This window comes from Protopterus annectens, chromosome 3.part0 (assembly GCF_019279795.1).
Source record: "Protopterus annectens isolate FY-2018-M chromosome 3.part0, PAN1.0, whole genome shotgun sequence".
In the NCBI taxonomy this organism is placed as follows: domain Eukaryota; kingdom Metazoa; phylum Chordata; order Ceratodontiformes; family Protopteridae; genus Protopterus; species Protopterus annectens.
The window spans coordinates 900911134-900936226 of NC_056731.1; the positions used below are offsets into that span (position 1 = coordinate 900911134).

Genomic DNA, 25093 nt, shown 5'->3' on the forward strand with positions numbered 1-25093 from the left:
TAATAGTTTGTTACATCAGATATGGAACTTGGATACAAAATATGGAAAATTATACAAAGGTCTAAATATTCTTAATGCTGCATAAATGTAGTAAAAGCTAAACTTGCCACCAGACATTCAGAAATCTGCTAAACACACATTTGATTAACAAGGTTTAGGAATTTATTGAAATGGAGAACTGTAGTATATTGTATGGTGACATTACAGTGTCCTAGATCTGTCTATAGATTCGCATTTAATCATTTCATCAACTCTAGTGAAAAGTGTATGTAACAACAAACAACTAGGGAGCTGGTTTATATTTTTCATTTCAAGAACATTATTGGTTAGCAGTCCATTGTGTGATTATTGGATTAGATTTTATTTGGATTATGGTGCACCTCTTGAGCCATCCATTGAAAGATTAATTTATGGAACTGGAAGGAATATGAAGAGTAAACAAAATTGCAGGAGCAGACCAGTCGTCATGTAGAGAAAGATTACAATGCTTTTGTTTGAAGGTGGTTAGAGGTTACCTCATCCTAGCCTACATGACTTTGAAGGACAAGGTCCTGTTTGACTGTGAAGGACACAATGAAGCATCATATTCTTTGAACATAAATTGGGGGCAGACAGGGTTCTAGAAAGAGAAAAAAACGAATGAGTCAAAGACTTCTACAGTGGGGTTTGTTATAGTGTGAAAAGGCCTTTGTGAGTGATAGAAGTGTTTTAAACCGTTCCTTTTTCTTGGTACTTATGTGAGTGCTAGTGTTTGATACTTGATGACTTATAAAAGTGTGGTGCTGTTGATAACGCTGTAGTCACCTATTTACATTTGTGTGTCTGCGCATACATTGTTTTAGTATATGGGTCTTGGACCACTTGTTGAATGTTCTTAATGTTGTCATCCCGAATATTGACATAATGCTGAAACACAGAATGTCAACACGCATTGAGCATGCCCCAAGGATTTCCATTGAGGAGGCTAAACTAACAAGCATTTTTGCAGTGGCAGGAGAAGCCCCCTGCACCCCCTGTTAATTGTGTATGCTGAGGCTGAGATTGCACAATCCCCATGGAAATGGAGTATTCCCCTACCCAGGGATTGTTGACCAAATGGTGTCAACATTGTGCACATTTAATTTGTCGTGTGGAACCCATATATACATACATGTACATGAGATACTGACAAAGCTTCTTTAAGTGAAACTGGTTTATCTCATTTTTCCAACTGCAGGGAGGAATAAAAGTTTATTTATCACACGAGTGCTGTTTTATATGCATGTATGTGTATGACTGTACATCACTTCGGTAAAATGCACTTTTTCTTGAGTTCGTGGAGCCCATTCTCAAGGGGGAAGTCAAGAATACAGTCCATCAGACTGCAACCTAACAAGAGATGGAATGTTTGCAGGGATTGGGGGCAAACCCCTTTCACCCCCCAAAACCTCTGTGTGTGGTAAGTATTCTATCAATCTTACTGTTTCACACTCATTTATCAATGAAAAAAAAGGAACCAACTTTATTGATGTTTATCCCCTTTTTCAATAAAAGCAGTTTCACCCAACAGAAATGGATCCGATGAGTATAGGTTCTTATGACTGTATTATAAACCCCATTCCGCACAAGTCTGGAAGGAGCTGTATCTAAAACATGCATTCTAGCTGGGATTCATCAAATATGTAGAAATTTATCTTTCCATGAGATGCAGTATTTTAGAGTTGAGGGTGCATGGGGTAGATTGTGCAGTTTGCCACCTAAATAAAGCACAAGTCAGAATTATTCTTTGAAATGTTTTGAATTCATGTAAAATTCAAGCCCATTTTTATTAGATGCTGCATCATAGAACATATACACACGCATGCACACCCACACACACACATACATATATATATATGTGTATATATATATATATATATATATATATATATATACACACACATACATATACACACAGTGGATATAAAAAGTTTACACACCACTATTAAAATGCCAGGTTTTTGTGATACAAAAATTAGACCACAATAAATGACTAAAACTTTTCCCACCTTTAATGTGGCCTATAACCTGCACAATTCAATTGAAAAACAAACAAATCTGTTAGGGGAAAAATATAAAAAATGAAAAATGTACGATAAGCTGGTTGTATAAATGTGCACATCCTTACATCAAAAGATGCTTCAACAAAGTATTAGTTTAATTACAGCATTCAGTCTTCTTGGGTAGGAGTCTATCAGCATGGCACATCTTGACTTGGCAGTATCTGCCCACTCTTCCTTGCAAAAGTGCTCCAAATCTGTCAGACTGCAAGGGCATCTCTTGTGCACAGCCCTCTCCAGGTCACTCCACAGATTTTTCTATTGGGTTTAGGTCTGGGCTCTGTCTGGGCCATTCCAAAACTTGAATTTTCTTCTGGTGAAGCCATTCTTTTGTTGATTTGGATGTATGCTTAGGGTCATTGTCATGTTGAAAGGTGAAATTCCTCTTCATCTTTAGCTTTCAAGCAGATGCCTGAAGGTTTTGGGCCAAAAGTGATCGGTATTCAGAACTATTCATAATTCCCTCCACTTTGACTAAAGCCCCAGTTCCAGCTAAAGAAAAGCAACCCCAAAGCATGATACTGCCACCACCATGCTTCACCGTGGGGATAGTGTTCTTTTGGTGATGCGAAGTGTTGTTTTTGTGCCAAATGTACCTTTTGGAATTGTGGCCAAAAAGTTCAACCTTGGTCTTATCAGACCATAACATATTTTCCCACATGCTTTTGGGAGACTTGATGTATTGTTATGCAAATTTTAGCCGGGCCTGGATTCTGTGTAAGAAAAGGCTTCCATCTTGCAACCCTACCCCATAGTCCAGACATATGGAGAATATGGGAGATTATTGTCACATGTACACAACCAGTACTTGCCAGAAATTCCTGCAGCTCCTTCAGTATTGCTATAGGTCTCTTGCAACCTCCCTGACCAGTTTTCGTCTTGTCTATTCATCAATTTTGGAGGGCCTTCCAGTTCTTTCCAATGTTACTGTAGTCCCGTATTTTCTCCACTTTTTGATGACTGCTTACACATATGCATATACATAACACTAAGAGTGTTTGCTCCCTACAAAGTGGTACATTCCTGCATTTTGTTGAACAGAGATGCATTTCAACCTCTCCTTGAGGGCCAAACATTCCATATTTAAATGTACAACTACAGGATTGCACCACTTTCTGGAAGGTGAGCAAACATGACAAAATAGACTTGTTGATAGGTTGTCTCCTAAACAAAGTTTCACTGTCATGCTTTTTTTTTTATATAAACAACATTTGATTGTTATTTTGCTTTCATTGTTTTATATTGTTTCATTTTGAGCTTTGAGGGGGAAAAACTTTGGAAAATCAGGACCATCCCTATTTTTGGGGGTCAGCTTATGCCATTGTCATAAAAGGCTGTTGAATGGGCCAGACCCCAATAATAATGCTATCACTTTAGCACAGCAGATTTAAGCTCTAAGCTGTTTATTGGTACCATCATTTAGCCCTGTGTTGATTCCATTTATCTTTCGCAGTCAGTCAGTCACTGTCCCCGGGTCCCCCCTGAATGAGGGTTTTGTGGTTAGTGGACTTGGCTGATAAATAAGTAAGCCAGTATTTCTCGAACATTGTCCTCTGGTGAGGGGTCTTCAGAAAGTGAAAACCTATTGAAGGATGCGTTGTCAAACATTTTTGCTACTGTAGATAACTGTGTGACTTGCCTTTTAAATTTTTTTGTGGCTTGTAATATACTGTAATGTTTCTATGAGGAGTGCAGTAAAATTCAGTTAATTGTGCTATATTTCTTCTCTCATTAGAAGCATGTTGTTTTTTTCTGTTTTATCTTCTGTGTAACCAGGCACAGTTCAGCAGTGTTGCGATGCCATAGATCATTTGAAGCGTATTATTAAACAAAAGGCACCTGTCCTCAACAAATCAACTAAAGTACGCATACCAAGGTTTGTACATACATTTTTATAAACACTTCAGATATAAATGCATTTTAGAACATTTCTAACTATGTTTAGAAAAGTAAATATGATGATTTTATTGGTCTGCTGTTCTGATAGGTGAAGGTTCTTTTTGAGCAGTTTTTTGGCCTGAAAGTAGTATTTTAGAGTTGTGAGAATGTCTTAATTATTTGGCATTATTAAAATAGTAATCTACCCCTAAGAGTTGGAATAGCATCATTTCAATAACATTAATGTTATACATGTCAGTTAAGCCAGCAATAATACCAAACAGGATGGGTGTTATGGGGAAATATATTAGTGGAGGGCCTCCTCATGCTTGGAAGGTCTATTATTTCTCATTGTCCACCCTGGAGTGCATTATTGTGCTTAGAAATTGGGCTGTATAGCTAAGTGGTTATGTATTTTAGTATTAATATATATATATATATATATATATATATATATATATATATATGTGTGTGTGTGTGTGTGTGTGTGATGTATATCTATATATACATTTATTTTAAATATTTTTGATGCAAAATAGTTTTTCTGCCTTGTGACAGCCCAACACTGGCCCAGTAATCAAGGAACCTCAATCCTCACCACTAGCACCAGTGGGGGGACATACATTGGGAGGCTGGCTAGTATACACACAAGTACAATTTCCCTTAAGAGCACACAGAGGCCACAGTCAGTCTGGGGCTGGTTTCTACCTCTTTTCCCAGATCCCCAGGAAGACTCCCCACTGGCACAGTTATAGAGTTGAGATCTCAGCTGAGTGGCCAAGCCAAGACCCCCAGCTCCCTCTCTGTTCAACCAGTGCTTTATGTCCCTGCGTATGTAGTTCACACACACACACACACACACACACACACACACACACTGGAAAGGCTGGCACAGGTTTACTAGCTATGCCACCTTTTGCCCAGACTATAAGGTAGTTATTGCTGCCACTAGCCAGCTCATTATCAGTTATTTTAAGGCCCTTAACAAAGGATGTCCAGTCTTAACTGTGTAATGTTACTGTCAGTGCAAGTGGTTGTTTGACCAAGAGCAAGGCTATTAGGAGTGGCCTACACAATGACACCAAATATGCAAGTACTCAGAACTTAAACATGTCTCACAAAGATAAGCCACAATGAAAGGTTTAAATATATTTAATAATAAACACTAAAAGAACAGGAAAATACTCAGTAGATGTTTGCAGTGATATCGGGGTTCAAAATCACAGGAAATATTTAAAACAGCACAGCATGACAGCCTCAAGCAAATAAAGAAAAACATCTACACTAAGCTTTGCCATATTCCTGACTGTATCTAAGAGAATTACTATACCCTAGTACACTTACCTAGAGCATCAAGGCAGATGTGATAGTGGATCTTGATGTCAGGTCAAAGACAAAATACAGAATATGGAGTCTCTCTCTGATTTCTTAAATTAATATATCAAATATTGCTGCTGGGATAGCTTGAAGAATGACATCATTTCTTGTCATCTGACTCCTATCCCAAGTGAAAACCCTCACTGATGCAGCTGGTAGGATTTAGCATCTGCCTGTGAAAATATATAGACAAGGGCTTTTCTTCGATCTAAGGCAGATCCTGGAAGTCATAAAACAATAAAACGCTTCCAAGACGATACAGAAAACTTCTCAGCACAGATATTGTGTCTGTTGCTGCACTGAAACTGAAAGATAACATATTTTTATTGCGTGGCCATAAAGTAATTTAATTTGATATTTTCTGAAGTTAACCTCCTATATTCCAGTTTCCATTATTAAAAATATGTACATCTAAACAGTTACAGTAGTGCAGGAACATGTCTGTTCTAGTAGGGCATGCTGTGGTTAAATTTTAGCTCATTACTTTACAAAATATCTCGTCGGCACATATGTCTGCACAAACCATCTTATATGACATACAGTTCTAATACATTTCTAACACAAGCATATGAATCTTGTTGATATTCACAAATGAGATATACTTATTTACAAAATTCCAGCTAGCTGGGCTGGCAGTATCTCCTTATGTCACATGCCTAATGTTTCAGAGTTTGTGTAAGATGTGTGACTGTCTGAGGAAATAGTTTACATACAAAATATGTTTAAATATTTAGTAATGTTTGTAAAAACAAATGTGTGCATGCACTCCCCTTTAAAAGCAGACAAGCTTGCATAAATACAAACACAGATGAAGAGGCACAGACCTTCGCAATCTTTCACACACACACACACACACACACACACACACACACCCATCCATCAATAGATGGGGAGACACATGGCTTCCACTCTGTCTTTTAAGCTGAAATCCCAGAACTCCATTCCCCCTCAAAAATTAAGAAAATCAAAGTTTGTGTGTGTTGTTAAAAGCCCCTTACGCACTCCACAACCTGCAAATTTGTACATATACCAAATCAACTGTTAAATTAGCTGAAAGAAGCGATAAATTACTGCAAAAAGGGCATCACTGCTGGTACATCTTGCTGATAGTGATTTTCTGTTGAGACACTGATCCTTGATGTATTTAGCCTTAGGCAAATGACACTAGAGAAATGAAACTTTATCCGTTAGTAAGGTAGCCAAGGTAGAAGTGCACACACATGTACCCCTCTAATTACAGCCGGTGTGTTGACTGTGTACACCTCAGATGTCTGACTGTGATCAAATTAAAATGTAAAAGGCATAGTAATGTGTTATAGCTCATTGCTATCAGGGTGCAAATAGTGTAAACTGTTATACACCCTCCCCCTGTGCAGAAATCAGATATCTGATTGTGCATATCTGAATGTACTGCTGTTGAGAACATATAGATGAGCATGCATACACACAGATCTTTGTAACTGCTGCTGCTGTAGCTGCAGTCACTTTTATTAGTTCTGCCAATTTAACCACATATCGCACTTGTTAACCATTAAGATTTAAAAGTTGCGATTAATGAGCAAAAAAATAAATGGTGACTACAGTTAAAGATTTCATTTATAGCATACTGACTGTGGGCTGGATTCAGGAATGTCTACACTTAAGTATACACACTCAAGAACATCTGTACTACACATTTTATGCTGTCTATTCACTCAAAAATTAGACTAAGCATAGATGTTGTCTACATATTGTGGTAAACTTTATGAATCCCCATCGATATTTAAAGTTGCTGAAAAGGCTGTAGGAAAGCTAAAGTTAGGGGAAAGAAGGTGGGAGTTGTGCTTGTGTTGCTGTTTCTGTTAGAATGGTGTACACTTAGAGTAGGCAGTAATGAATCTGACCATGTGTGATGTGAATAGATGCACTTATTTTCTACTGTCTTGTTTTGGTGCCTTAATCCCACACCTTTGGAACACAAATAACTGGAGTGTTTGCAGCTTGCCCACCCCACTTACTAAAGGATAACGTTGAATTAGTGAGGCACAGCATAATATTCAAACAGTTAAAATTAGTGATCAGAAGCATGTAATTGGCATGTGTAATGTCTGTATACTCTGCTTGATATAGCAAGCAAAAGCAATGGAAAGTATTAGTTATGTGCAAACATCTGTCATGTCTTGCAGTTTTCCTTTAATCTGCTTGTTAGTAAAGTGAAACATTTTTAAAGTTTCCATAAAAAAATATTTTTATATGTTTTCACCAGTTGCTACATTTATATAGGTTTCCACTCTTTTTAACTTTTCCAATAACCCCTGCGGTCCCTGCCGTTGGGCTGCCTGTGCTTCACCTCCTCGTTGATCTCTTGGAAGCTCACCTCCGAAGCTCCCTCCCCACCTCAAAACTAAATAAAACAAAAGAAAACAATATTGCAGAACTTCGCCTGTATCACCTCTGTGAACTCCTTGGAACTGCCTACTTCACTGAACTATAGAGCTCCTGAGGACTGCCCTTAAAAGATTCTGCTTGAATGTAGGTAGCATTCAACCAGTTGTTTTTTTGCCTGTACTACCTACCTAGTAATCCAATTACCTTAATCTGGTCTCCCTTGGAGGTGACTCAGCAGCCTACCGTGTACCTCTGGTGGATACCTTTTCCCCCAGACACCTTAGTTCCACATACTCTCCCTGTGAAGTGGTATGTGACTTGCTCAACTGGTTACCTGCTTTCTCCCTTCACACCACAAGGTGGCAGCATCTTCTACCCAACTACAGGTGGTTATCCAAGGTTACCTGGCTTCCCCTCTTTAAACCTACAAGCTTACTTAAAAGCCTGTAATTCTTGTTTTCTTTACTGCAAACTGGCATTTTTCTACCTCTGAACAACACTAACTTGTCCACCTCAAACAGCTCTTTCACCCACACAAAAAGTGCCTGTCCCTATCTGATTCTATACCTTCTTACCATTACTTAACAACAGCAGTTGCTGATACTTTTTGCTGTTGATCTCTCTTCTCTTGTTCTTCCCCACTCTGTTCACCCTGCGGGCTCACTCTGCTCCCCTACCCCCAATTTCCACCCACCCCCACTACATCTACACTTATACCCACATAGACACACCTACTTCCTCCACTCCTACCAAACTCCACCCCTTTCACCTCCTTTCACCCCCCTCTTTCCTCTCACACCCACATCTCCATTACCCCACCCCCTTACCAAACTCCTGCTGGCTTATTAAAACCCAAATATGTCCATAAAATATTCATCCCTTCCAATCCTACTAATACTTCTTCTAAACCTTACCTTCATCTACCATCTTACCCAACCTTATCTCTTCAACCACACCCTACTCCTACCCACAACCTACTCCCTCCACACAACTCATACCTATTATACCAACTCTATCTCTCATGAACTATACCCCACTAACCATATCCTATGGTTTCACTACAAACCAATCCCCTCTCATAACACCTCTAGATATAATCACCTTCCCATATCCTATACTAATCCACTAACCCACACTTCCCAACCTAAACCATCCAAATACCTCTGCTACTTAACACAACTCCTAACTTCCATACTGCTATCTGGCGATATACACCCCAACCCAGGCCCAAACCACCCCTCCTCAATACCAAATTCCATCCTATTTGCATCTGTTAATGCACAAAGCATAGCTAACAAAATTCCAAATCTGCATGCCTGGCTATCCCACAACAACCCAGACATCTTAGCTATTTCTGAAACCTGGCTAAAGCCACACATGAAAGATTCCGAGATAATGCCACCTTACTACTCAATCATCAGATCAGACAGAACCCATAAAAAGGGTGGTGGAATAGCTCTACTCTACTCATCCTCCCTAAACTTAACACCCTATGATAAAGCTATTCCCCAGTTCCAAAATGCAGAACTAATACTGGCTCACCTCCAGCTAAACAAACATAAATATATCTGCATTGCCTCACTGTACATTCCCCCAGGAGACAATATCCCAATACTAGAAGAAATCCTCTCTTGGCTTTCATCCAACATCAACAATGAAACCATAATCATGGGAGATACCAATATTAAGTGGTTCTCCATTCATTCCTCCTCACACTCCCTTAACATCAACCTATACAACTACTCCCAACTCATCAATACCATAACTAGACCAAGCAAAGACTTCTCCAGTGGCAACATCCTAGACTGGATTCTAGTCTCCCACCCCCACTACTACCCAGATAATGGAACAATACCTGACTCCCTCAGCGACCACCTCCCCATTTACGCAAGATGTCTCCCTTCTCCCTTACAAGTCACCCATAATTACATCACTACCCGATGCCATAGGAGATTCAACCCTGAAGCTTTCTCAGCTGCACTAAATTCACTGAACTGGTACCTCTTAAAGACTCTTCCCCTTGAAAATGCTATCACTCACTTTAATACCACCTTCCTCAACCTTCTAGATACTCATGCCCCATTAAAAACCAAAAGAATAAAAAGGCAATCCACACCCTGGTTAAGTATAAACACCCTAACCACCATGCGACTTAGAGACAAAGCCTGGACACAATATCAAAAGAACAAAACTACTTCTTCCCTCAACGAATACAAAACCCTTCGTAACTCGGTTAAAAAACTTATCTCTGCAGGCCATCGTAACTACTTCACCCGACTTCAAAGCAATTTCAAAACCAACCCTCAGAAGTTCTGGAAAGGCATATAACTACCCTTTTAAAACCCGGGAACACAGGAAACCCAATCCCTTGCCCAAATACTGATGATACTGATCTTGCAACCCAATTTAACTCTTTCTTCATAGACTCTATTTCCAAACTCACCAGCTCTTTTTCAAACAACAATACTCCTCCAACCTGCATTTCCTCTCTGGTATCTTCCCCTACAACTTCTCCCGCTCCTCCTCAAGCTCTTTCATCTCTAACTTCTCCCACATCACCTCATACTTTCCTCCCCCACCTTCCCTCACTCATTCCACAACTCCACCTTTCCTCATCAAACCTATTCCTACATCCACCATAAAAAAAAACTCCTGCAGAAACTAAAACTATGCACCAATGCCCCTGATAACATTCCCTCATACTAGCTTAGTATAGCTGCTGAAGCCATTGCCCTCCCTGTCAGTATCCTAATTAACCGCTCAATCCAAGAACATTTTTTTCCTCTAATCTGGAAAAAAGCCTACATCATTCCCCTGCACAAAAGTGGAACCAATACTAATATTTCCAACTTCCATCCTATCGCCATCCTTTCTCCCATTTCAAAACTCCTGGAGAAATGTATCCATCTTCAACTCCTTCCACATCTTCTGGATAACAATCTACTAACTCCTACACAGCATGGATTCAGACCCCATCATAGTACTATGACTGCCCTCCTATCCTTCCTTGAAACTATGAACAAAGCTAAGGACTCTGGCCTCATTGTATCTACCATCCTCCTCGATCTCTCTAAAGCTTTCAGTACTATCTCTCATAACCTCCTTCTTACTAAGTTTCTAACCTAAACCTCCCTCTTCCCTCTGTTGGTTTACTAGCTATCTCTTCAGTCGGCAACAAGCTGTCAAGTGGAAAAAAGCCACCTCCTCCTTCCTTGACACACCCCCAGGTGTCCCACAAGGTTCTATTCTGGGCTCCCTCCTCTTCAGTATTTTCATTAATGACTTTTTCCGCTCTGTCCGCCTTGCAAATATTATTCAATATGCTGATGACTCCACTATCATCTGTGCTGCCCCATCCATCCTCTCTTAAAACTAACTCAAGATGCCTTCTCCACCACAGAACAATGGATGAAAGAGAACCACCTTGCACTCAATGGTGCTAAAACCAAGCTTATGATATTCTCCCCCTCCAAAATTAATAACTTTGACAGAAATTTATTCTCCATCACCAGCCAAAACAATACATGTCTCGAGCTGGTATCTGAAGCCAAACTACTTGGGATTCAAATTGATGACAAGCTGAAATTCAACTCCCATCTACTCCTAAATATAAAAAACCCATCAAAAACTAGGCATGCTCTACCGCCACCATCGGTTCCTCACCTCTACTACCAAAATTACCCTCTCTACCACATTTCTCCTTCCCTCCCTTCTCTATGGCACCCCTCTTCTAACAAACCTACAATCTTCTCTGAAATCTAAACTATCATCTTGCTACAATAAAATAGCCAGATTTGCAACCAGCAGCAAATCATCTACCCATCACTGTGAACCTCTCCAAAAACTCAACTGGCCAGAGCTACCCCACTTACCTCTCCTACACTCAACTCACCTATGCACATAAACTCATGTTCCAGCCAGCACTCTGTCCCTCTCTTTCAACTACCTTTAAAATGCATCAAACACAGACTTCTAAGATCTTACAATCAAAACCTCATAGAGGTCTATAGACCCATACATGCTCCAGGACAACACCTCCTGTCCTTCTCACTAGCACGCCAATGGAACTCCCTTCCCCCATCCATCCGTACAATTGCTAGCCTCCCACACTTTAAAAAAAATTACTACACTTTCATCCAACATCCTCATGGGAATGCTGCTGCTCACATCCTTCATAACCTACCCTACTTCCACCACTACTCCTCTTTCTTTTTCCATTCCCAGCTGGCAAATTCAAGCTTGCTTCCACCATTCAACTCAACTCCTCACTTGTACCAAGTAATTAAAAAAAAAAACAAAAAAAAACCACAGTACTATTTCTTTTTATATTTCGCCTCTATTACTTGTTTTGTTTGATACTTATGTTTTTCTCTATATAATCTATGTATTGAAATTAATCTTTGTATTTTATGTATTGTGTAACATAATCTTTGTATAATCTGTATGTGGAGCTTTTCTCCCCAGGACTCCATTGAAAACAGGTTATTTGGGCCCAATGGACTATCCTGGTTAAACAACAGCAAATAAATAAATGTGGGCCTAATTGTCTAATTGGGAGGCATTTGCTCCTAAGCAGTAAGAATTAGATGGCTCATCTCAGTCACAGTTTTTGGTATGTTTATCTTTTTTAAACACCTTTAAGTTATCACTTAAGACATAGGCAAACGTACATTAATATAAAAGAAAGCAAACCATTTTAACATTTTTTCCATTTGAGTACATTATACATCAGTTGTATTTTCTTTCCTTGTAACTATCGTCAATCCAACATTACATTAATTGCTGAATTCCTTCCTTCCATAAATGTAATCACTCCTCCTTCTGAACATTTATTTCTAAGTAATCTGCTCCTTCCCTTTTTAAAGATCCTTCTTTCAGTTTTTCTTTGTTTTATGTTATTCAATAATTCAAATGCAGTCGGTTTCTAGTAATTGCTTTTTTGGCAGCCAACAGAAGTAAATTTGATGAGGCCTGCTTGATAAGCAATTCAGATCCTGTGACCCAGCTGAAAAAAAAAATTTCTTTAGTTACAGCTATTTAGTCAAATGATATCTCAAAAGTGCAAAGTACTCTGTAGGGAATTTTTAAAATCTGTCAACTCCTTACACTCTCATAATGTATGTTCCCATTTACCTCTTCTTCCCAATCCCAACTCCAAATAATTTTTTCCTCCCTTAGATAGCAAATGTTTAATTCTGCTTGGGGTATGAAAATACCTATGCAAACTCTTTCAAGCAAAAATCCTAAACCTTTCTGGACATTATTGCGTACTTGGGAGCCATACATATGTCCTCCCATTGTTCCCTTGTAAACTGCTTTTCCAGTCTCTCTTCCCAATCATTTCTAACCTCCTCTGATTGATTCTTATAGTTATCATGCAGTAATTTATATGCCCTACTAATTACCCTTTTTTAACATCATCTTTGGTTCTAGATTAAACTAAAAGCTCTACTAGTGCAGGTCTTTCACTTAAGATTACCCTAGCCCTTTCTGTTTACCTATACTATGCAGGGCCGACCTTAGCCGAAATGGTGCCCTAGGCGAAGTAGCGCTCTGGCGCCCCTTAAGCCCCACCCACACCATAGTCATGAAACACCCCTATTTGAGCCACACCCACAGGGTCACTCCCCAAGAAAGCCACTCCAGTCATTTCTTTAAATTATTTAAATGCATAGGAAGAATAACTACATTCCGAGATATCTTTAACTGCAACTACCTGTGCATAGTATTTTCTACTTTAAATATCAGAGCTGGATCATAGTCAGATAGTAGGGCCCTAGGCAGGGTAATAGACTGCCTCCCCCAGAGCAGCCCCTTCTGCAGCAACCCCCTTCCCCCCAGCAGCACCCCCCTCCTCAGCCATTCCAGTGTTCCATTATTTGGTTATTTCTCACCAGTTAACATGCATACTGTTCTTTTATTTGCTTCTACAGTGATTACAGATATTAAAATAAAATAGCACAAACACAGGTAGCTATTTGCTAAACAATACAGTCTCACAATGAAAACAGACTTGGCATAATCGGTAAACTTCTCTGCCCTTGAAACTTACATTCATTGAAATAGAAAAACTCACATTCATTGAAATGGCATGAAAACCCACATTAATAGAAAATGCATCTGGCCAGTGAAGAATTAAGTTTGCCTGTGGGCTGTTTTCAAAACAGACTCTCTTGCACATATTTTTTAGGGCCATGCATACGTGCATTTGTTCCTTGATTCACCTTCCTGATTGCATTGAATTATATTCCTTGTATAATACAGCACTACTTGTTAGAAAGTGTTTTAAACCTTCTTTTAATAAGCAATGAAACAAAATGTATGAACCCATAACTACCCCTCAAGACTTTGTCATCACAATCCACCAATATTACTCCATGCACACAATCTCTGCAGAAGTAAAATCATCTGAATTCCACGTTAAACAAATCTGTAACTAATGAAGAGGTTGCTACTGGCAAAATAACTTCACATACCAATGTTTTATCTACAAATTCAGTGCCTGCTGCCCTTGAAGAATTAATTGCCTATATTACATTTAAAAGTTGGCAATATTGCAATAGGAGATATCCAACAAGTTCATAGTCACTAGGCATATCATACAATGGACATACTCAGGAGTGTAGAACCCATATCCCCCTTATAATGCACCAAATAATCAACAATCCTATGGGCAATGCAATATCAGCACTCCATCTGCATGATGTGGGAGTAGAATCCACAGCCTTCTGCACCAAAAGCAATTATGCTATGAACACTGCTTTCAGATTTTACAACACAGTGTGCCATTTGATAAACAAAAAAAAACAGCTTGTTGCACATAGAAATATTTACACTTGTGTTGTGTTTTAAATTTGTAGTTGTGAACATTTTTCCAGTAAGTAATGAAACAAAATGTATGAACCAATAATGAAAAACTACCCATTTCAGAATATTTTAACCATAAAAGGCATCTCAACCATCTGTCATTACAACTCACCACTATCAGTCAATAAGAATATCTGCAGAAGTAAAATTCATCCGAATAATTCTACATTAGAGAAGTGTAACTAATGAAGAGGCTGTCACTGGCAAACAGCTTTACATTTCAGTATTTCATCTACAAATTCAGTGCCTGCTGTCCTTGAAGAATTAATTGCCTACATTACATTAAAGAAAAAAATTGGTAAGCTGGTAATGTTGCAATAGAGGATGACTGAGAAACCCAACAAGTTCATAGTTACTAGGTATCCTAAACAAAGGAGGGCACACTATGGAATACAGAACCCGTACCCCCCTCTTAAAATGCACCAGATAATCAGCAACTAGGGCACTGCATACCATGCTTCCACACCTCACAACCTCTTGGCACAAGAAATCTGAACAAAGGCTAAAATAATGGGAGGGGACAAAGGCCCCCAACCAGGGGCAGATTATAAATATTGTTCTTATAGACTTAGAAAGTTGCTGCAATAACAGCATTTGTCTTAGCATGCATTTTCTGAAGGAAAAGAAGGGTGAAACTGAAATGTATGACATTTAGTTATTTAAATTTTCAGTGATTTGCCAGAAAACCACACATTTTATGAGGAATAGTCCCTCTGTATTAGGCACTCTGTAGGATGCTGAGTATAGTAATAAATCTTTGAGGTGGTCCATACAAGACCTGTTGTTTAGGACTTGTATCCTTTTAGTAAAGTATCTCTGAAGGTATTCCAATTGCTACATGGGTCTGGACGGATAAATGCCAAAGTCAGCATTATACAAAATAATTGACCTAATGCGAGCTTTGTAAAGGGGGACAACATCATCTCTATATCTAGTCACAATGAATTTGTTTATAAGCTGTACAATATAGAAAGGCTTTCTTATTACTCTGGGCACATGTTGGTCAAAAGTTAGGTCACTGCACACACAAGTTCCCAAATGCCAAACAATTGGGTCAGTTCCCAGAGGGTATTGTCATGATTTTGACCCTAGTTACTATTTCAGACAAACCTTCCTGCATGATGGTTAAGTCATTTGGGGATTCAATAACTGCTCTTCAGTCATCTCATACTTAGCCAGCCAAAGCTCTTTGGTATTTCCTTTTACTTTTGAGATGTATATGCCAAACAGAAAAAGACTCCGCACCGAACCCTGGGGGACTCCATTAGTGACTGGTCTCTTCCCCTATTTTGATCTCTTGCATCCTGTGAGCAAGTTGGCAATCCAGCTAGTGATGCAAGTGTTTGCTTCTACATTATTCATTTTTTGTACTACGCCTGAGTAGGGGATAGTGTCAAAAGGCTTGGCTACGTCAAAGTAATGTGGTGTGAACTGTTTACCTTCAACCATTGCTTTAGTAACAAGAGTAAAGCTTAAAACTTGCCCATGATTTTGATCCTTGACTTTCCTCTGGGCTGTTTTCTAACACATTTCTAGGGCCATGCATACATGTATGCATTCTTTGATTCACCTTCCTGATTTATTAAATTATATTCCTTATATAATACAGCACACTTGTTAGTGTGTTAAATTTATTGTTTTGAACATTTTTCCAGTAAGCAATGAAACAAAATGCATGAACCAATAATGAGAAAACTGCCCAGTTCAGAACATTTCCATCGTAAAAGTCTACTTAATCTTCTACAATCCACCAGTATCCGTAAATATGCACAGTCTCTCCAGAAGTAAAAATCATCTAAATAATTCCATATTAAAGAGATCTGTAACTAACGAAGAGGTTGCTGCTAGCAAACAACTTTATATTTCATTGTTTCATCTACAAATAAAGTGCCTCTGTCACCCTTGAGGAATAAATTGCCTATGTTACATTAAAAAAATTATAAACTAGTAATATTGCAATAGGGAATGGATGGCAAACTGATAACAGGTTCATAGTTACTAGGTATCTCTGCCTAGGCGGACATTCTTAGGACTGCAGCATCCACCCCCTTTAAAAGTACAACACACTAGAGTATTAGCAATGCATCTTATATAGTGTAGGAGTAGAACCCACAGCCTTCTGCATCAAAAGCATCTTTCTTTCCACCTACCTGCCTGGCTGATGTGTGTCCCGAACCTGGAGCTTGACGGAAAAGTACAGTTTTGTACCTACCATAAATGTAGATGTTCGAGGATCCACATTGCTGCAGTCCTAACTATTGGGTAGTCCGCTGTCCAGTCGGCCCGAATACCAAAGTATATGGCTGACGTCGGTCAGGGCGCATTAGACTGACGTCAGTACGTCAGGGTACTAATGCGCATGACCGACGTCATATCCTCAGTCTTTTCTTGCCCCAGATGTCAGAAGACCCTGAAAAGATAAGGCCAAAAACAAAAACTCCCAAAATACCTGTACCAAAAAATATATATACAATATATACACAATTAGCAGATTATAACCTCACCTACACAACCACCCCTAAACACAGAGGGGAAGGAGGGAGGTTGGACTGCAGCAATGTGGATCCTCGAACATCTACATTTATGGTAGGTACAAAACTGTACTATGTTCTTCATTCCACATTGCTGCAGTCCTAACTATTGGGTAGAATCCCAAAGCAGAGGTGGTAAGGGAGGCTGGCAAATCATAAGGAAGCAGGAACTGACAACATGCCTTGCAAAATAGCTGTGGCAAAACCAGCCCTAGACTTAGAGTAGAGAGGAAGGTGATAATGCTTAGAGAAAGTATGCACTGAACTCCAAGTAGCTGCCTCCAAAATATCCTTAGTTGCCACCCCCCTTAGAAATGCTGTGGAAGTGGCAGTAGCCCTAGTGGAATGAGGCCTAATCCCAGCTGGAATCTCCTTGCCATGATGGGAATAAAATGTAATGCAACACCCAATCCACCTAGAAATAGTTTGTTTTGACACAGGCTTGCCCTTTGAAGTCAAAGCAAAAGAAACAAACAACTGCTGAGACTGCCTAAAATCCTTAGTCCTGCTCAAATAATAACGCAATAGCCTGTGTACATCTAAAGTGTGCAAAATCTTTTCCCCTTTATTCTGGGGATCTGCATAAAAGGTAGGCAAATGAATAGTTTGGTTTAAAGCCACACTAGAAACCACCTTAGGCATAAAGGAAGGATTAGTACGTAAGATACCCTATCCTTATGAAAAATCAAAAAGGCTCCACTGCCATAAGGGCCTGCAACTCAGAAACCCGCCTTGCAGAAGTAATGGCCAACAAAAAGCAGTCTTCCATGACAAGTATTTCAATTCAGCAGTAGCCGAGGCTCAAAAGGTTGTAGAGTAAGTTTCTCCAACACAAAATTGAGATCCCAAGCAGGAGTAGGAGCTCACGTGGGGTCTTATATTCTTTGCCCTCTAAGAAATTGCTTGAACAAAGGATGCGAAAACAATGGTGGGTCACAATCATAGTGAGCTGAAATTGCTGCAGCATGAATCTTAATGGAAGAGAAAGACAAACCTTTGTCCAGTAACTCAGTAAGATATTGAAGAGCCACACTCAAATTTGGCTCAGTAATCTCCAAATTGTTTGCTGCACTCCAAAACAAAAATCTCTTCCATTTTTCTGCGTACACTTTCCTTGTACTAGGTCTTCTGGCTTCCATAATCACATTTAAAACTTGTTGAGGAAGCTGAGACCTGCTGTCTTTCAAAACAGAATATGCCAGGCTGTTAGATGTAGAGAGTGAAGCTTGACATTGAGCAGATGACCGTCCCTCTGAGACAACAGGTGTGGAATCAAGGGTAAAGGCCATGGAGGCTTCCTTACCAGACTCCTCAGTAATGGGTACCAGTGCTGCCGAGGCCAATCTGGAGCTATTAAAATCATCCTTGGCTTGTCTTGTCTGACCTTTAGAAGCACCTTTGGAAGAAGAGGCAGAGGTGGAAAGGCATACACATGAAGATTTTTCCAACTGAAAGAAAGAGCATCCACTTTCCAAGCTGTGTGATGAAATCCTTTGTGCAAAACTTTGGCAGCTGGTGGTTTAGTGGAGAAGCGAACAGATCTATGTCTGGAGTTCCCCATGACACTGTCAATTTTTGAAATACATGAAGATCCAGTTTCCACTCGTGGGGATCCATGATTTGTCTGCTTAATACATCTGCTAAGGAGTTCTGTGCTCCCGGCAGAAACCTTGCCTGAAGAGTTAGTTGCAGACTGAGCGCAGTCTCCCATAAAATCATTGCTTGTCTGCACAATGGGTAAGAATGTGTTCCCCTTGTTTGTTGATGTACCACATGACAGTTGTGTTGTCTGTTAGAATCAACACCTGCCCTGGAAGAAGTAACTCCTTGAAAGCAATTAATGCAAACTGAACTGCTAACATCTCTTTCATGTTGATATGTAGATGCTGTAGTCTGGCAGACCACTTGTCTTGTATCCACTTTCCATTTAGATGAGCTCCCCAAGCAACATCTGAGGCATCTGTCGTTAGAATCTGACTTGCCTCTGGCCGGGTCACAGAGAGTCCCTTGTTTAGGTGACATTCCTGAGCCCACCACAAAAATTCAATTTGAATGCAAGGTATTATTTGAATGACAGTGTCCAAATCCTGGCAGTGCTGTGTCCACAGATTTTTGAGATACCATTGTAGCTTCCTCATATGCAGTTTGGCATTGGGAAGCACCAGAATACAAGATGCCATGAACCCTAAGGCTTGAAGGACTGTCCTTGCAGTCAGCCCGGACTGAAGAGATAGATGATGGAAGTAACTGGAAAGATTCTTTTGTTTGTCCGGGGTTAAAAAGGCCATCTGGGCTGCTGTATTCAGTCTCACACCCAGAAAGCACATGTCTTGAGAGGGTACTAGACTGGACTTTATTTCGTTCACAGAATACCCTAGGCATCTTAGCACTGCTATGACATATTCCAGATGCTGTAGAAGATCTTCTTTTCTTGAGCCAGAATCAGGCAGTCGTCCAAGTAAGGATAGATTTGGATTCCTTTTAGCCTGAAGTAAGCTATCACTGAGCCAGAACCTTTGTGAATACTCTGGGCAGTAGATAAGCCAAAGGGCAATGCAGAGAACTGATAATGAGAATTTCCAGCTCGAAAACGCAGATACTTCCTGCAACTTAGTCTGATTGGCACATGAAGGTAAGCTTCCTTGAGATCTAAAGTTACCATCCAGTGATCTTTGCCCAGCAGAGGCAAAAGCTGTTGTAACGTCAACATTTTGAACTTGGGAATGTCCAGATAAGTGTTGAGAATAGATAAATCCAGAATTGGTCTCCACGTGTTCCCCTTCTTTGGTACTAGGAACAGGCGAGAATAAAATCCTAGGCCCCTTTCCGGCACAGGAACTGACTGAATGGCCCCTATTTGGAGCAACAGAGAAATTTGCTTGTGAGCCTCTGTCCTTTGAAGAGGAGGAATGTCTGGCATGCCTTTGAAAGGAGGCAAGGTATGGAAATAAAACCTGTAACCGTGGTGAATAATATCCAGAACCCATCTGTCTTGGGTAATTAAATCCCAATTTTCTTTGAAAAGAGACAGCCTTCCTCCCAAAGGTGCTGCCAGGCGAGAATGTACTGGCAGCTGAAAAGGTAGGTCATTGGGTCTGCTTACGAAAGGACTGACCCCTGCCCTCACCAGAAGTCTGAGCAGGGGAACTCCTGTCCTAGGCCTAAAAGAACCCTGAGCTCTGCCCCTACCACGCCTAGACCTACCCCTAGACTGGGAATCATAAGCAGGATAAGTCCATCCCTTAGTAGGCCAATTTCTACTAAACTTCGGAGGCTGCACCTGCAAAAATCTTTAACAGTCTGCATAGACTTAGCCTTGTCCTCCATTTTCTTCAAAACTGCTTCCACAGGCGAACCAAACAACACATCAGACTGTAAAGGAGCATCCAAAATCCTTGTCTTAACATGCTCAGCTAAATTCTGATCTCTCAGCCAGGCGTGCCTCGAAGAACAGAACCAGTGGCAGCCACCCTGGAGGAGGCTTGCACAGCATCAAAACCACACTGCAAGGAATGTTTACCTACCTGTTCAGACACATGAACTAAATCCTGCAATTCTTTACACTCAATACCTTCAGCCAGAGCATCCACCTTAGATTTCAACTGTGAAAGAAGATAATTCTGATATTTTAACATGTGAAACTGACAATTCAACGCCCTCATGGCTAAAGTGGAAGAAGTATACACTTTCTTTCCCCATCTATCCAAAGCCCTTGCCTCTTTATCAGGAGGGACAGGATTTTTAACAACTGAGGCCTTCACACCTTTAGGCCCCTGAGAGACAGTTTCTGGGTCTGCCCTAGGACTCTTAAAAGATACTTATGAGCTTCAGGCACCCTATAATACCTATCCGGTTTAACTGGGGCAGGAGGCAAAGAATCAGGATTCAGGGAAGCCTCTGCAAACACATCTTCCACCACATTCAAAACAGGAGGTATAGCTAAAGGCCTATGCTGGGGTAAAACAAGAATTCCTAAGCCTTTTCCTGGAATCAGAGAAATCTTGACCTTCCCATTTAAAATGCTCCCTCATGGAATGCAGAGTCTCTGAAAATGAAAAATCCTCAGGAGGAGAAGCAGAAGGAGTAGAATCATCTACATCAGAATCAGAATAAGGAGGGTACTCCTGCAAGTCTTCAGCCGAAGACTCAAGCCTCGTACATTGCTCAAAACTCTCAAACTCAGGTTCCACCCTAGGCCTCTTATCAGGAAGGGGCATAGAACCCCTAATCATAGTAATCAAATCCTCTGCCATTTTAAGCATATGTTTCTTAGGCAAAGATCCTGAAGTACTAGGAGAAACCCCCACAGAAGCTAAACTTGGCCTGCCCCTCAAAGAAGCCTTGGAAACTGAAGGAGAGGCTCTAACCACCTTAGGAAGAGAGGGAAGAACAGCCACCTGAGAAGCCCCCTCAGCCTGGCCTACTTCCTGAGAGGATACATCCTGTAACAGTAAAGTCTCTTCCTGAGACTCCAAAGAGACACCTGGCAAAACCTCTGGCTCCACTGAGCCTTCCAAAGAACCGACGTCCGGGACTGTCGGTTCCTCCACCCTAGGCTTTGCTGCTTTATCTTTGCGTTTTTTAGCCGAAGCCGGCGTCGGAGCATCCGACGGCATTTTATAATTACACCGCTTCCCAAACACTAACCTGGCACAGTCTAACCTTCTCTTAATAGTGCGTTTGTTAAATCTAGCACAAGAGCGGCATCCAACAACGTCGTGCTCAGGCCCTAAACAAGGTATACACAAAGTATGGTAATCCCTATGAGGTATCTGTTTCCCACAAGAAATACAGTTATTCACTTTTTCTGACATCCGGTTAGATACTGAGGCAAGAAAAAACCAAAATATTCCCCAACGGGGTACTTAGCCAACTTTGATTCGGTCTGAAACTCTGACTTCAGAAACTTTCAGAACGCCAACCTGCACTCGCAAAATTGCTTCTGCATCGGACCATGCGGCAAAAAAGACTGAGGATATGACGTCGGTCATGCGCATTAGTACCCTGACGTACTGACGCCAGTCTAACGCGCCCTGACCGACGTCAGCCATATACTTTGGTATTCGGGCCGACTGGACAGCGGACTACCCAATAGTTAGGACTGCAGCAATGTGGAATGAAGAACATCTTAATTAGTTAAAATAAGTGGACCCTGCAAATACCTATACAATTTGCCTCTACCCTCCTGGAAGACCAAATCCTTTTGTCTGCTAAGCTCCAACCCTCCTGGCATCGGTGATATCTACCAGACAGACTGTGAAAGTATGTTATTCATACATGTTTAACCCACATCACCTGAACTGTGTGAACCAGTCTAGCTACCTGCACAGTACTGCCAGCAGCCAATAGGCCCTGCCCCATTCACTACACTACTCTAGACTCTCGACTACTATTTTATACTTCTATCTCTTTTCCCTCTCACCTTTCCTCCATTATCACCCACCTACGTGTATATCTGTGATACTTATTCCCTTAGGCCACTAGGTGGCATCCTTTGTTCTTTCAAATCTGCTCCCTCTTGATTTATTATTACACACACCGTATATCTTTTTGATTGGTGTCTGTACCGTCTCCCTATCCTTTTTACTTGTTTTCTTACTCTCAGGACCCTGCCATACCAACTCCCATTACTCCCCTGTGCTCCAAACCTGAACATATTCATAGTTTAGACTCTACCCTTTACATACTTTATAAATATATACTTATTTACTTACCTACCTGCTGTTTTCCCCATCTTACAGATTGTTTTCTCTGTGCCACACCACTCCTTTGGCTTTCTCGCTCTTGGGCTCACTCCGCTCCCCTCCCTGCCCAAAAATCCCACCCGCCCCTAGCACCTCTACATTTATACCCTCATAAACACACCCCTCAAGATCTATCTCCTCCCCTTCTAGACCTAGCCCCTCCCCACTCCACCTACCTGCCTACTCTACCTTCTAGAACCAGTCCCTCCCTACTCCACTTACCTTCTCTCCTTCCTACTCTTCTCACCATCCTCCCACTCTATTTCAGTTACAGATTCTCTAAACATGTCTAATCAATACCAACCTTTGCTACTTATAACATTCCTAACTGTCGTCATCTCTACCTATCTCTCTACCTCTTATGAACAAGCCCTTCCTTATACTCTAACAATTCCACGCAAACAAACCCTAACATCCCCCCTAGCTCTAACAATAACCTATCTCAATACCATCCACAAAACTTCCTACCTTCAAGCTAAATATCACCGACTTTCTCACATTAAATATCCTACTCATGGCCTTAAAAAACATTTTTACTACTACTGCAAAATTTCTCAATTTTACAACCCTATATTAATCTGCTCATTAATAGACGGCGACATCCACCCCAACCCTGGCCCTAACTCACCCCTACCATCCTCTAAATGCCACCAACTTAATACAATACCAACACCATCTACCAAACCCCCCAAACCACTCTCAATTGCTCAATTAAATATATGTAGCATCTGTAACAAAATACCACATATTCATGCCCTTCTAGATGTCCAACAGTTTGATATCCTCTGTCTAACCGAAACTTGGCTCAAACCTACAATTAAAAATAATGAAATCATCCCCCCTGGCTATAACATACTCAGACAAGACCGCTTAAACAAAAAAGGTGGTGGGGTGGCAATTCTCTATAAAAACGGACTGCAAATAAGCAAAGTAAATCATACCCTTCCATCTGACAATAATGTTGAAATAATTATTTCCAAACTTCAGCTCAACCCAACAGTTAACATTATCTGCACCTATCTTCCCCCAGGAAAAAAATCCCTCTATTTTAGAAGACCTATTAAATTGGCTTTCACTAAATCTCCCTCAAGAAACAATACTTTTAGGAGACTTTAATATTGACTGGAATTTGTCAACACACCTATCCACCCACCCTTATTAACCTGCATGGCTTCTCTCAAACCATTAACTCCCCAACAAGAAAAAACAAACAAAATAACAAAGAAAGTATACTTGACTGGATACTTATAAACAGTCCTCAGCAAAAGTATACAACAGGAACTCTCCCAGATGACCTCAGCGACCACTCGCTAACATATATCATCAGGCATAAAACAAGTTTAACTATCCCCACCCAAGTCATAACATCCCGTAGCAAAAAATTCTTTGATCCCATTCTGTTTCAAAATGAACTTATGCAAGTCAATTGGTCATCTCTTAAATCTCTCCCTATAGACAAAGCTGTTAACTACTTCAATCATACTTTTCTGACAATCCTAGAACATCATGCTCCAATGCGTTCTATAAGAATTAAATCTAAAACAGCCCAATGGCTTTCAAATACTACTAGGAATCTAATCCTTAGTAGAAACAAAGCCTGAACTAAATGGCGTACCTCAAAAAACACAACTGATCGCCTTATTTTCAGAGAACAAAGAAATTTAACAAAGAAAGACATCCTACAAGACAAAAAGAACTTTTATACTCAGCTACAACAAACATCCCTACACCAACCACATAAATTCTGGACCGCCATTAATACACTGTTATCACCTGGGAAAGTTGCCACACCAAATCCTATTGATTCAAACCCCGACTGCCCATTACAAACAGCAAACGCCTTTAATACTTTCTTTACCTCTGCCATTCTAAAGCTAGCTAACCAACAAAGCCCTGACACCTCCAAACTACTAACCCAAGGCCCCACTCCCCCCCCCATTCCACCTCAAACCCATACCCACCACATATATATCATCCTTACTTCAAAAATTAAAACCTACAACCCCCTCAGCTGACAAATTACCAGCAGAATTCCGCAAAATTGGTGCAAAAGCCATAGCTTACCCAATCTCCATACTGATTAACAGGACCTTAAAAGAAAGCACAATTCCATCATTATGGAAAATCTCATATATCATCCCACTGTTCAAAGGTGGTGACTCTGAGTACTCCAACTTTCGTCCCATAGCATTATCACCACTTGCAAAAATAATGGATAAATGCATCCACAAACAGTTACTAAATCACCTAC

General features: G+C 40.4%; 1 protein-coding gene across 1 annotated transcript in view; it reads left to right on the forward strand.

Moving 5' to 3' along the window:
* The window catches only part of PRKDC (protein kinase, DNA-activated, catalytic subunit), a 4917417-nt gene that overhangs the window by 2248551 nt on the left and 2643773 nt on the right, over positions 1 to 25093 (forward strand). The window contains exon 24 of the mRNA XM_044065724.1: positions 3855 to 3954. Within this exon, the coding sequence (XP_043921659.1) occupies positions 3855 to 3954 (100 nt within the window). The remainder of the gene's footprint in view (positions 1 to 3854; positions 3955 to 25093) is intronic.